The sequence below is a fragment of the Myxocyprinus asiaticus genome, chromosome 16, assembly GCF_019703515.2.
Source record: "Myxocyprinus asiaticus isolate MX2 ecotype Aquarium Trade chromosome 16, UBuf_Myxa_2, whole genome shotgun sequence".
Classification (NCBI taxonomy): Eukaryota; Metazoa; Chordata; class Actinopteri; order Cypriniformes; family Catostomidae; genus Myxocyprinus; species Myxocyprinus asiaticus.
The window spans coordinates 30105687-30118374 of NC_059359.1; the positions used below are offsets into that span (position 1 = coordinate 30105687).

The 12688-nt window shown below is 36.9% G+C and overlaps 1 protein-coding gene across 1 annotated transcript in view; it reads left to right on the forward strand.

Moving 5' to 3' along the window:
• LOC127453571 (collagen alpha-1(XIV) chain-like) overlaps nt 1-12688 on the forward strand; it is a 191407-nt gene that overhangs the window by 17333 nt on the left and 161386 nt on the right. Inside the window, exons 5-6 of the mRNA XM_051720027.1 lie at nt 317-460; nt 1162-1248. Coding sequence (XP_051575987.1) covers nt 317-460; nt 1162-1248 — 231 coding nt within the window. The remainder of the gene's footprint in view (nt 1-316; nt 461-1161; nt 1249-12688) is intronic.

Sequence of the window (12688 nt, forward strand, 5' to 3'; positions counted from 1 at the left end):
GCCCATGACCAAGACGCCTAACCCCAGTAATGTTCTTGTAAAATGGGTGCTGCTCTGTAGCAACAACATGTACCATTAGTCACGGAAACAAATCCGTCCTTGGGTGTGTGGTGATAAAATGTTCTATTACTATTGTTTTTACTGTTTCTATTTCCATAATGATCCCTTCAGAGAATTATTCCCCTCTGAGATTGCAGCCACATCAAACGCTTTACATTGACACTCGAAAATGGGCTTCGATAAATTTCTGAACAGAAACAGAAATGTGAGACAGTGCATACTAATCATCCTTTCTCTGATTTGTGTCTGATCACAGGTGGAGAGACGAATGAGCTGCAAATTGCAAAGGGAGAGAATAAAGCAATAATAAAGGATTTTAATCCCAACATGGAGTATTCAGTCAAGGTTATAGCTGTGAGTGGAAACCAGCTCAGCAGAGTACTCCAGGGAAAATATTCTGGTATGAAAAATACCCCTTTTCTCTGAAGCAATCCCTCTGAATCTGTTTACAAGTGAAAATAATGTGTTGAAGGTACCCTTCTGTGTGATTTAGGAAAACATTGAAAACAATGTGTGTCTTGAAAATAATAGGATATATATTTTTACATAGGAATACATTTTATTGTATATGCAAAATAATTACAGTGGGATTTAAGTCTGAGTCCACTTGTGAAAATGCTTCTATTTTGCATTTTATAAATTATATTATTAGCATAAACATTTTAGTGAAATTTTGAATAAAATAAAAAAATTACATTAATTTTAGAATTTGTGATGTCCCCTTTTTGCTTTTATGACAGCATGCACCTGAGCTGGCCACAAGTTTATGCAAAACCTAATGATCCATGCTATCCCACCATGATTTAACAATGTTCTAAAGAGAATCTTGTGTGTTTCAGTGGGAGCAAGGAAATTTGACCTTTTGTGCAAATGATTGAAAATGGTCAATGTCATAAATTTGCTTTAATTTGCATACTTTTGATTAATGACCTAGGAAAAGTGCTGGATCTTAAATACTTCTTTATTTAAAAAGCCACCATTCAATCTAAAAATATTAGATGAGCCCAACTTCATATGGAGCTAAAGAATATTACTGTATATGAATATGTATATAGCATAATATATTTTGGACTTGCTTAATTTTTTGTGTCTCTGCAATAGAAGATAAAGACAGTGATGGAGATACCACTCAGCCTCAAAGACTCAGAGAGCCCAGGCCTATGGAGGAGGGCAATGAGATTTCAGCAGGTAAAGCCAAAGTTTAACCTAATTTTTTCCTTGTGTCACTTTCTTTATTTTGCAGTTTCTTCTTTTCTTTCTTTTTCTACCTTGCTTTATGATGTTACAGGCTATATGAAGTTCAACCTACATACTTCTAAGAATCATTATTGCTGCTTTGCCAGTGGGAGCTGCCCTCCTGTCAAGATATTTCAGCCATGGTGCTGTCAATGAAGCTTTAGAACTGAAAGTGGCTGAAGTTGCAGGGTGCATCTCTTCATAGGGTCACTCACTGTTTCTTTTGTATGCCCCTGGCATACTTGACAAAATGAGCATGTTCTAGAAACCAAAGTAAAAAATGATTATACTGTTTGAAAATTCTCACTGATGTCTCTCCGGACCAGACCCCAGAATCACAACCCATTTTCTAGCATCAAATGTCCAATATCATAGTGATCTGTAACAGTTTCTGCTGACAGTGTTATGTACACATAATAATTCATGACTGTAATGTAATATAACACAGTACAGATGAAACAACACACTTCTAAAATGTAGGGGGAATCCCATAGGAAAGTAAAATCACAAATGAGATCTCATTAATATCTCAATTGTTTCGTCTTGACAGCAACAAGACTAAATGGAGATCAAATTGAGACTTTTGCTTAAGTCTCCTGCTTCTCAGATGTTTCTCCTGAAAAAAACACCCCAGTAATCTCACGTGTCTCCTCTAGAGTTCCAGAAGGAATCTCAACCATGTCTCAAACTGTGCTCAGATTTGTCAAGATACCAAATCTGCAATGAAAAGTAAGAGATTTCAATGAGTTCAAAAATTTCTCATCAAATTCTCCCATGATCAATTGTCTGAGCTTTGCAATACACAATAATTTTATAGCTCTCTACGCTTGCTGTATGTCAACAAATGTCTCATTTGTATCTATTTTCATTTATCCTAAGGGATTTTAACATCTGAGATTTTAACAAGTTTCAACTTGTATGAAATCTAAATTAAAACTCAATTAAGTGTCCTGAGCTATGAAAGAGCAACCTCTGAGCAATTTTTCTGGGATTTACTAAGAATGAATTGCACATGCTGTCTGTGTTCTTTTTGCACCCGTTTCACTAAATGAATTATGCAAATCAAGTAATGGTGTAAACACACTCCAAAAATTTGGTGTTCTGTGCATTACAACCCTAATTCCGAAAAAGTTGGCAAAGTATGAAAAATGCTAATAAAAACAAAAAGGAGTGATTTGTAATTTATATTCACCCTTTGCTATATTGAAAGCACTACAACTACAGAGTGTATGATGTTTTTCCTTGTGAATTTCATTGTTTTTTGAAAATGTACAGTATTTTCAAATCAGATGATTGCAACACGCTCCAAAAAAGTTGAGACGGGCAGTTTAAGACTAATAACCATTTGACGAGTTGAAATAACAAGGTGATGTGAAACAGGAGATGTTAAACAGTTGAGGCAATCGTGTCATAGTATATAGGGAGCCTCCAAAAACAGCCTAGTCCTTCAAGAGCAAGGATCATTCGAGACTTGTCAATTTGCCAACAGATGCTTCAGCAAATAATCCAGCACTTTGAGAACAATGTTCCCCAAAGACAAATTGGAAGGATTTTGGGCATTTCACCCTCTACAGTGCATGATATAGTTAAAAGATTCAAGGAATATGGTCAAATCTCGGTGCCTAAAGGGCGAGACGACAGGGCAGACAGATATGTACAAATTTTGGAGCAACATATACTTCCATCCAGCACCATCTGTTCCAGGGACGTCCCTGCATTTTCCAGCAGGACAACTTCAAACCACATACTGCCCGGATTTCAAGTGCATGGCTGTGTAAGCAGAAAGTGTGGGTGCTAGATTGGCCTGCCTGCAGTCCTGACCTGTCTCCAGTTGAGAATGTGTGGTGCATTATGCAGTACAGTTGTGCTCAAAAGTTTGCATACCCTTGGAGAATTGGTAATATATGTACCATTTTGAAAGAAAACATGAGTGAGCAGGCAAAACACATTTCTTTTATTTCTTACAGGATTCACATTCAACTGTAGGTTATAACAGAATGGCACAATCATAAAACAAAACATGGCAACAAAGAAAAAAATGAAATGACCCTGTTCAAAAGTCTGCATACCCTTAGTTCTTAATACTGTGTATTGCCCACTTTAGCATCAATGACAGCGTGCAGTCTTTTGTAATAGTTGTCTATGAGGCCCCAAATTCTTGCAGGTGGTATAGCTGTCCATTCGTTTTGGCAAAATGCCTCCAGGTCATGCAAAGTCTTTGGTCGTCTTGCATGAACTGCATATTTGAGTTCTCCCCAGAGTGGCTCAATGATGTTAAAACCCTCTGGGGTCTGAGGGTGTTTTGGGCCCTGGAGAAGTTTTGACATGCCTTGACATTTGTGCTTTTTTCAGTTGCTTAAAAACATATTAATGGCTAAAGTCTGATAACACTGTATTCAGCACAAACTTGGCTACAATAATGTGAACAACATGTATGTACATGTTATGGTTATGCGTGGTTTTTGAAAAAACAAAAATTGTAAGTCACTGAAATAAGGCCATATATCACATACTAAACATTTGCTCACAAGACTTTTGAGAACTGGATCTTGTAGCCTAGAGTTTTTGCTACAAAATGATGTGAAACCATCCTGATCACTCATTCATACAAAACAATATAGTCATTTAACTTTTGTAAGACACTTTTAGTGTTAGAAAGGCCATATGCGAGGAGGCGTGGATGATCATGAATATTGATGTGATTCACACCTGAGGAGACAAAGACCCCTCCCCTGAGAGAGAATGAATGTGAGGAGACTTAATGATTGAATGTATTGTTTGTAGCTTATTCACACAATCAAGTTTAAGTTAAAAGAAGTAATCTGACTATACATTTTCTTTACATAAAGACTTTACTTAAAAACTTTAGACCTACACTACCGTTTAAAAGTTTATAGATCTGTAACATTTTTTAATGTTTTTAAAAGAAGTCTCTTCTGCTCACCAAGGCTGCATTTATTTGATCCAAAATACAGCAAAAACAGTGATATTGTGAAATATTTGTACAATTTAAAATAACTGTTTTCTATTTGAATATATTATAAAATGCAATTTATTCCTGTGATCAAAGCTGAATTTTCAGCATCATTACTGCAGTCTTCAGTGTCACATGATCCTTCAGAAATCATTCAAATATACTGATTTTCTAATATGGGCATATTTACAGCACATTTTACACATTTACACCCGAACAGATATTTGCAAGCGCAAGCTTCGTTGATGATAATGAGGCAGCATAAACACTAGTTAAAATATAATCTAAACATTCATATTATTTTTTATATCATATTACATATCATATTTATATCATACAGCATACAATTTAAATACCTGCTTTAGCTGAAACAACATTTAAATGTAACTAAAACGTGCCTATTAGGACATATTTCATATGTCAATACTCTGAATCCTGGCTGGCAAGTCTGGAAATAGTCCAGCTAGTAAAATATGGCCATGTTTATATAAAATAGCATGTCAACTAATGTAAGTAAAACTAAATGACTTACTCATCCGGAATTGCATCCTCGGCTGGATCAATTCGCTCTTCAAAATGTAAATGTTCAGCGTCGGAGTCCCGCTCTTCTTCTGAGGAAAATGTGAACTCTTCGTCACTATCCAGGACCATCTGTAGAGCTTCCTCACCTGTGTAGCGTGCCATCTTCCAAATGCGCAGAAAAGTGAATGAATCTGATGATGAAACTTGATGTTTTTTAAGGCACTTTTGGGGGCGTTTACCATTTGCATTGATCGCCTCAGCACATTACCGTATGAATAGCGCGCTCTGCTTGTGGGTGTGATCACATTAGTGATAATGAGCTGAGCCAGGAGAAACTGTACATCGCTTTGTTTCATACAGATTACATTGCAGGAGAATATTTGTTTTAAATTTGAATTGTTTTATTTAAAAGCAGACATTTTAAGCTTTCTTTAGACATATGTTTCATGTTTGTCTGATAAGTATTCGCAGAGTTTCAGTTCATTTTTGTGACGTGTTTCAGAAAGATGCTTGCGGAGACAGAGACGGCTGAAAGCACACCCTGTTTATTTTCTTTATTTTACAAAAGCACAAGGTTTTGTTGTTATTGTGAGTGTACACAAATAAAAGTAGACCCTTTATAGTTTCTAATGATGTCTTACACTTATCTGTATGCCCAAAAATGTAAGAGTATTTTAAGTTGTTTCCGCTGTTATGCGGAAAAAATCCAGCAGGACGCGCCGGCACATCCGTCGACCCCAGAGGGTTAAGGTCAGGAGACTGTGATGGCCACTCCAGGACCTTCACCTTTTTCTGCTGTAACCACTGGAGGGTCAACTTGGCCTTGTGCTTAGGGTCATTGTCGTGCTGGAAAGTCCAAGTGCGTCCCATGCGCAGCTTTCGTGCAGAAGAATGCAAATTGTCTGTCAGTATTTTCTGATAACATGCTGCATTCATCTTGCCATCAATATTCACAAGATTCCCCGTGCCTTTAGAGCTCAAACACCCCCAAAACATCAGTGAGCCACCACCATGCTTCACAGTGGGGATGGTATTCTTTTCACTATAGGCCTTGTTGACACCTCTCCAAACATAGCGCTTATGGTTGTGACCATAAAGCTCTATTTTGGTCTTGTCACTCCAAATTACAGTGTGCCAGAAGCTGTGAGGCGTGTCAGGGTGTTGTCGGGCATATTGTAACCGGGCTTTTTTGTGGCATTGGCACAGTAAAGGCTTCTTTCTGGCAACTCGACCATGCAGCTCATTTTTGTCCAAGTATCGTCGTATTGTGCTCCTTGAAACAACCACACCGTCTTTTTCCAGAGCAGCCTGTATTTCTCCTGAGGTTATCTGTGGGTTTTTCATTGTATCCCGAACAATTCCTCTGGCAGTTGTGGCTGAAATCTTTCTTGGTCTACCTGACCTTGGCTTGGTATCAAGAGATCTCTGAATTTTCCACTTCTTAATAAGTAATTGAACAGTACTGACTTTCCATCTTTATAAAGTTCCTTGTTACACAGGTCTTTTGACAGTTCTTTTCTGCTCCCCATGGCTCAGTATCTAGCCTGCTCAGTGCATCCACGTGAGAGCTAACAAACTCATTGACTATTTATATACAGGCACTAATTGCAATTTAAAAAGCCACAGTTGTAGGAAATTAACCTTAATTGCCATTTAAACCTGTGTGTGTCACCTTATGTGTCTGTAACAAGGCCAAACATTCAAGGGTATGTAAACTTTTGATCAGGGCCATTTGGGTGATTTCTGTTATCATTATGATTTAAAAAGGAGCCAAACAACTATGTGATAATAAATGGCTTCATATGATCACTATCCTTAAATAAAAGACAGTTTTTTTGCATGATCAGTCATATTTTCAAAATCAATGCCAAAATTTCACAATTTCTGCTAGGGTATGCAAACATTTGAGCACAACTGTACACCATACGGCAACGAAAACCCTGTACAATTGTGTAGCTAAAGACCTACATAATGGATGAATGGGGGAAAATTCCACTTTCCAAACTTGTGTCTTCAGTGCCCAAATGATTATGGAAATGGTGATGTTTCACAGTGGTAAACACTTGACTGTCTCAACTTTTTTGGAGCGTGTTGCAATCATCTGATTTGAAATGACTGTACATTAAAAAAAAAAACAATGAAATTCACAAAGAAAAACATCATATGTGTAGTTGTAGTGCTTTCAATATAGCAAAGGGTGAATATCATTTACCAATCACTCCTTTTTGTTTTTATTAACATTTTTCATACTGTGCCAACTTATTCGGAATTGGGTTGTATATATTTACATAATTTGCATGGTTCTGAGCACTAGGATGTGGATGATGCTGTGGACTACCATGATCTGGCACCAGTGTTGGGTGTGTTACTCAAAAATAGTAATCCACTACAAATTACTAATTTACTAATTATTAATTCAAAATATTGTCTCTATTTCCTCCTTGTTAGTCATTCACTCAGCACCTCACATTTCTCCCTTACACACATGCCATGTTTGGGGAGGGATCCCCTCCCCCGGTCAGATGAAGAAAGAACCCATTGACCATCTTAAAGGTCAAAATCCAACCTCCAAAGATCACATCCTTGTACCGGCCCTGCTTACACATGCACGTAATTCAGTTGGTTGAATGTCAGTAAATGTAAACTGATTTCTCAAATTTAATACGTAATGCTTTAGTCTCCAGTTTTGAATAAAAAGTAATTCGATAACAGTAACTAATTACTCAATAATTGGATTACACCCAACACTGTCTGGCATACTTTACTTAGAATGCATAATATCACTATGCCACTGTGATCCAGGCACCCGAATTGGCTCTTTAAAATGACAAAAATACACTTAACTACTGTACACCTTGAGTCTGGATCCTAGCCTGGTGTTAATGTTCTTCTCCATCATTTTATCATTATTTGGTGAATTACTGCTGCTACGATCAAAAGAAAATGTACACATCTCTTTTTAATTTGCCCTAAGCAAATTGCACAAGGTAAATAGCGCTGAGTTTTGTGAATAAGGTACCACTTAAATGGAATTAATAGAAAGGAGGCTTGTTTATGATGAAAACTAAAAATGTTTCCACATGTTTCAGTGCATTTAGTGCCTGATTTAACTGTATTGCGCTGGTAGTTAGTGAATCAGACACTATTTTTACGCTGAAATACAGTCACTGAACACAACTATTCAGTGAACTCTTCCCAGTTTGTTCTCAGAGGAAGCCAACTGCTCATGGTTGACTGTGCAAGAGAAGTGTCTTTAGCTCCTCTCGTTTGGCTTTTTTACTCACAGATCAAAAGAGAGACTGTGCTTTCATGAGAGAATGTGCTTTCAATGTTCATCCATGAACGTTGGTTTTTAGTGTGTGTAACAACCAACCCAGGTTGCCAGAGTAGCCTAAAATATGCTCTTGGGTGGAGCATTTAACTCTGGTTCCTCTGTATGTCTACAGCCTTTGTGCTACGTGGACTTGCATCTGTTGTTTGGAGTCTTTAATTTAGGGCACCTCTGTGTGACTGCCAAATGTCAGGCGTTTGAAATTAGTATGGCTCACAGAGACCTTAGCTGTCCTGTTTCCCTCTTTAAACTACCGTCAATGTGGGCAAGATTTGGCACACAGACACGAAGTGGGTGGTAAAGCTCTGATACTGTACAGTTCTATTAAGACTGACTGCACGCTTTGATTATGACTGAGAACTAATTTGATTCTCTGCTTAAGATCTCATTACCACAGAATAACAATGTAATATTTAAAAACAAGAACTTGATGATGTGAATTTCCACTAGAGGGATATTACTGGCACAAAGCATATGCATACAGTGGAAGTGATGTTTATTCGACTGTCCAACTGCACGTACGAGTCTGTGGTGGTGTTTGCGATGGATGGGATGGTGGTCTATCACAAAATCAGACACTCCTTTGATATGCCTCCACTAAGACTGCGTCCAAGTAGACAGTATGAAAGTAAATGTGGGCAATGACATGGCACTCTGAGCTTGACAAAGGGAAGATTGTTTGGCCCTTTAAATTAATAGGGTTAAACTAGGGCTTGAAACTCTTAGTAATTCATTTTTATTCAGTTTATTAAATTATTTTCTATTCAGTTTATATGAGGTTTGCAATTTTTGCAACCTTGTTACCAGTGCAGTTTAAAACCCTGATTTGTTTGAGTTTGTAATTTTCTATCGATTAAATAGACAAAATAAAACTAATAAAAAAAATTACTTCAGAATGGATAACAGGGTTGCAAAGTTTGCCTAAATTAAGCCATCTTTCAGTTGTGACTTGCTAGTTTGGAGCCAGATGTTGATTTGAAATATTCATTCAACAGTTTATGTCAAAATTATGATTTTAACTCTTGGATACAGTTAAAAAGTCAAGACCTTTGAGGTGGGACTGATCAAAATCAACATTTGGGCAGTGGGCGATACAGATATTTGGTATGTTTAAAACAAGTTACTTTTTCATGCTAGGTTAATTTTATGTTTATATATACATATATATATATATATATATATATATATATTAGTACTGTGCAAAAGTGGCACCAACAATCATGCCACGGTCCAAATTACTGAGATACATTTTTTTCCCATTCTGATGGATGTTGTGAACATTAACTGAAGCTCCTGACCTGTATCTGTGTGATATTATGCACTGCTCTGCTGCCACTCGATTGGCTGATTAGATAATCATATGGATGATTGTTGGTGCCAGATGGGCTGGTTTGAGTATTTCTTTAACTGCTGATCTCCTGGGATTTTCACACACAACAGTCTCTAGAATTTACTCAGAATGGTGCCAAAAACAAAAAACATCCAGTAAGCAGCAGTTCTGTGGATGGAAATGCCTTGTTGATGAGAGAGGTCAACAGAGAATGGCCAGACTGGTTTGAACTGACAAAGTCTACGGTAACTCAGATAACAGCTCTGTACAATTGTAGTGAGAAGAATAGCTCTTTTGGCGGCACAAGGGGTACCTACACAATATTAGGCAGATGGTTTTAATGTTGTGGCTGATCGGTGTATATATATATATATATATAATGTATTTAACATATCTAATATTTATCAAAACAAAAACTTGGGATTTTATGCCTGTAATGCTTTAAAAAAAATCATGGGACACCAAAGTGTACAGTACTTTTTACTGTATATCTCTTAATTCCTCTCATTCTCAAATTAGTGTTTCTAGAGGCAAATTCAGAGATGTCATAAACACAAAGCTGTTCACCAAACACTTAGGTTTTTATGCGATGTCTGCAATTGTGATTCATGCTCAACATCTGTGTATACTGAGCCATCACAGAGGAAATTAACTGGCATCTGAAACAATGCATTGAAGTTACAACTGTTTTATGAGGGAAGTCCAAAATTCAATTGGTTTCCAGCTTTACAGCCAGTTAAATGTGTCTGGGGGTAATGGTCTTTGTCTGAGCTTGTTGGCAAAGGCGACGGGGGTCAGCGGTCACGTCTGTTTCACACATAACTCCCTTCTCACCGCCCCCTGGTAATAATTCAGTGAGAGAAGTCTGATAATGGTCTTTTATAACCCTTGTAGTCAGAGGACAGGGCAGTAGAGAGAGGTGAGAGGCCTGTTACTTAGAATTCAGTACCGGCAGACACTGTAATCTAGAGAGAGCGATAATATCACTGCCACGGGAGAACACAAGCTGGCTGCACAAGGGACTGTACCCATAGGAAAAAAAATATCAGGAATGAGATCTTTTCCTTTAATCTCCTAGACATCAATGAGGTTAAATGGAGAGCAAATGGAGATAATGTCCCAAACTGCGCTCAGATTTGCCAAGACACCAAAGTTTGCAATCAAACGTCAGAGATTTAAATTTGAACTTCAACATTTCTCATTTAATTCTTTCAAGACCAAATTATCTGAGCTTTGCAGTCCATATTAATTTTATAGCACAATACTCCTACTGTTTAAAGACAGAGACAAGTTAATACGTAACTGAACTGAGACAAGTTGATAAATAAATGTAACACCTTAGATCCCTGCCATGTCTCCTGAGCTTTGAAAGAGCAATCTCTGAGCAATATTTCCTCTGGGTATGCATCACCCCAGATTACCCTCAATCACTTTCACCTGATGGTATTCTTAATGTGAAATTTTTTTGCAGAAAGAGGTGCTTTTAATAAGAGATCACTGGTGTAGAACATTATTTTTGGAGGTGCTGTATAAGGTGCAGAGATGGCTTTCCTTTAAAGCGCTCCACTGCCCTGCATTAGGGTGTGCGAGGCACAGGGAATGCTAATAATGTCTATTTTGGCTCGGGTCTCAGGTGGCAGGCTGCTGAGGTTAGCAGTGATAAGGGCGACGCTCTGGATCTTCCTCACAAGGAGGAAGGAGCTCCAGGACTTTGTCTGAAGGAGACTTTTGGAGTGTGACGTCTTATCAGGCCCTGCGGCCCACTGGTGGAGGGAGCTGATAGGCATTACCTGTGATAACCACAGCTGCGATGAGGCAGTGCCTCAAATCACAGATAAGGGACTTTCCGTGTGTCAGCTTAAATTGTGAATAGCGCTCGGTGTTTTGCTGTTTACATCAGTCTCAATCTGCTTTCAAGAATACTTATACTTTCATAAAAGAATGCATGGAAATTACATAGCATTTTATTTCAGATGAATCAGCATTTTTTTTTTTTTAAATAAACTGACAATCAATTTTCCACAAAATAACATTTGAATAGAAATTCGGTAACACTTTAGAATAATGTTTCATAGTTAAAATGTATTTATGCAGGGACTAATGCAGGACAAATGAGTGGTACTGCATTAACGCTTTAGTATAACTAATATGGAAACAAGATTAACTAATCTGTAAGTAATATTGAACTGAAGACTGTGGTAGTTCAGTGTTAGCTAATCAATAATTACAAAACTTATTCCCCCTCAATGAGAACTATTAACTAACTATAGCTAATTTAAAATGAACTACTAATTAACCACTCATCACAACATTAACTCAACAAAATCCAATGTCTAAAATCTGAACGATTATATTTTTATTATCAACATGGAAATGCATGCTGAGATGCATGGAGAAGCATATGCATCTTATAACTGGAAATACCACTTTAAATCACTATGCTACAGTGCCTGGTAGAGTATCATGACTAGTCAGCTTACCTTAAATAAAGGGAGGCTGTACAGTATGTGTCCATCCTTTGTATTATTTAGGGTATTTTCTAATCATTACAAATTAATAACTCATGTATGTTACATAATGACTGAGTTCTTTTCAATAATTAATTAGAATAGTAAAGTGAAAATCTTGGTTAACGCTTAGTAATGAGTCAAGTGGTATTACATTTATATGAAGGAATTACTAATGATCTGGAACAGATGTGAAAACACATTATAAACTAGTAATAGTAACTGAGGTGATACCTACAGTTAATATTGAATACTCAAGTATTTGGTTAAATCAGTAACATAAACATTCACATATATTGAAAACATTACATTCTTTGACCGTATACTGCATAATAAACACTTTACTGGTGTACAGTGTCTTTTATCAAACCTAGAGCAGGATGTATATAATGCTTTTAAAGGCTGCTCACAGTTGCAGTCACAGGATGTGTGCTGTGAATGAGTGCCAGTGCCTGTATATAAGTTTAACACTTATATAGTGATTAGTATAAACATTATTTCCACAATTGGCTTTAAAAGCGTAACATTACAACATAGGCTTAATGGACGTGTAGTTTTACAGTTTTGATAATTCAATTCATTTAGATTCATTACGTTATTAAAATACATAAAATTGCAATACATATACAAATTAATTGAATACACGTCTTCTATGATGAAGATATTTATGATTCAAAAATTCATTTAAAAAATATATATAGTTTTTGTCCTTAAATTTTTAATTTTAT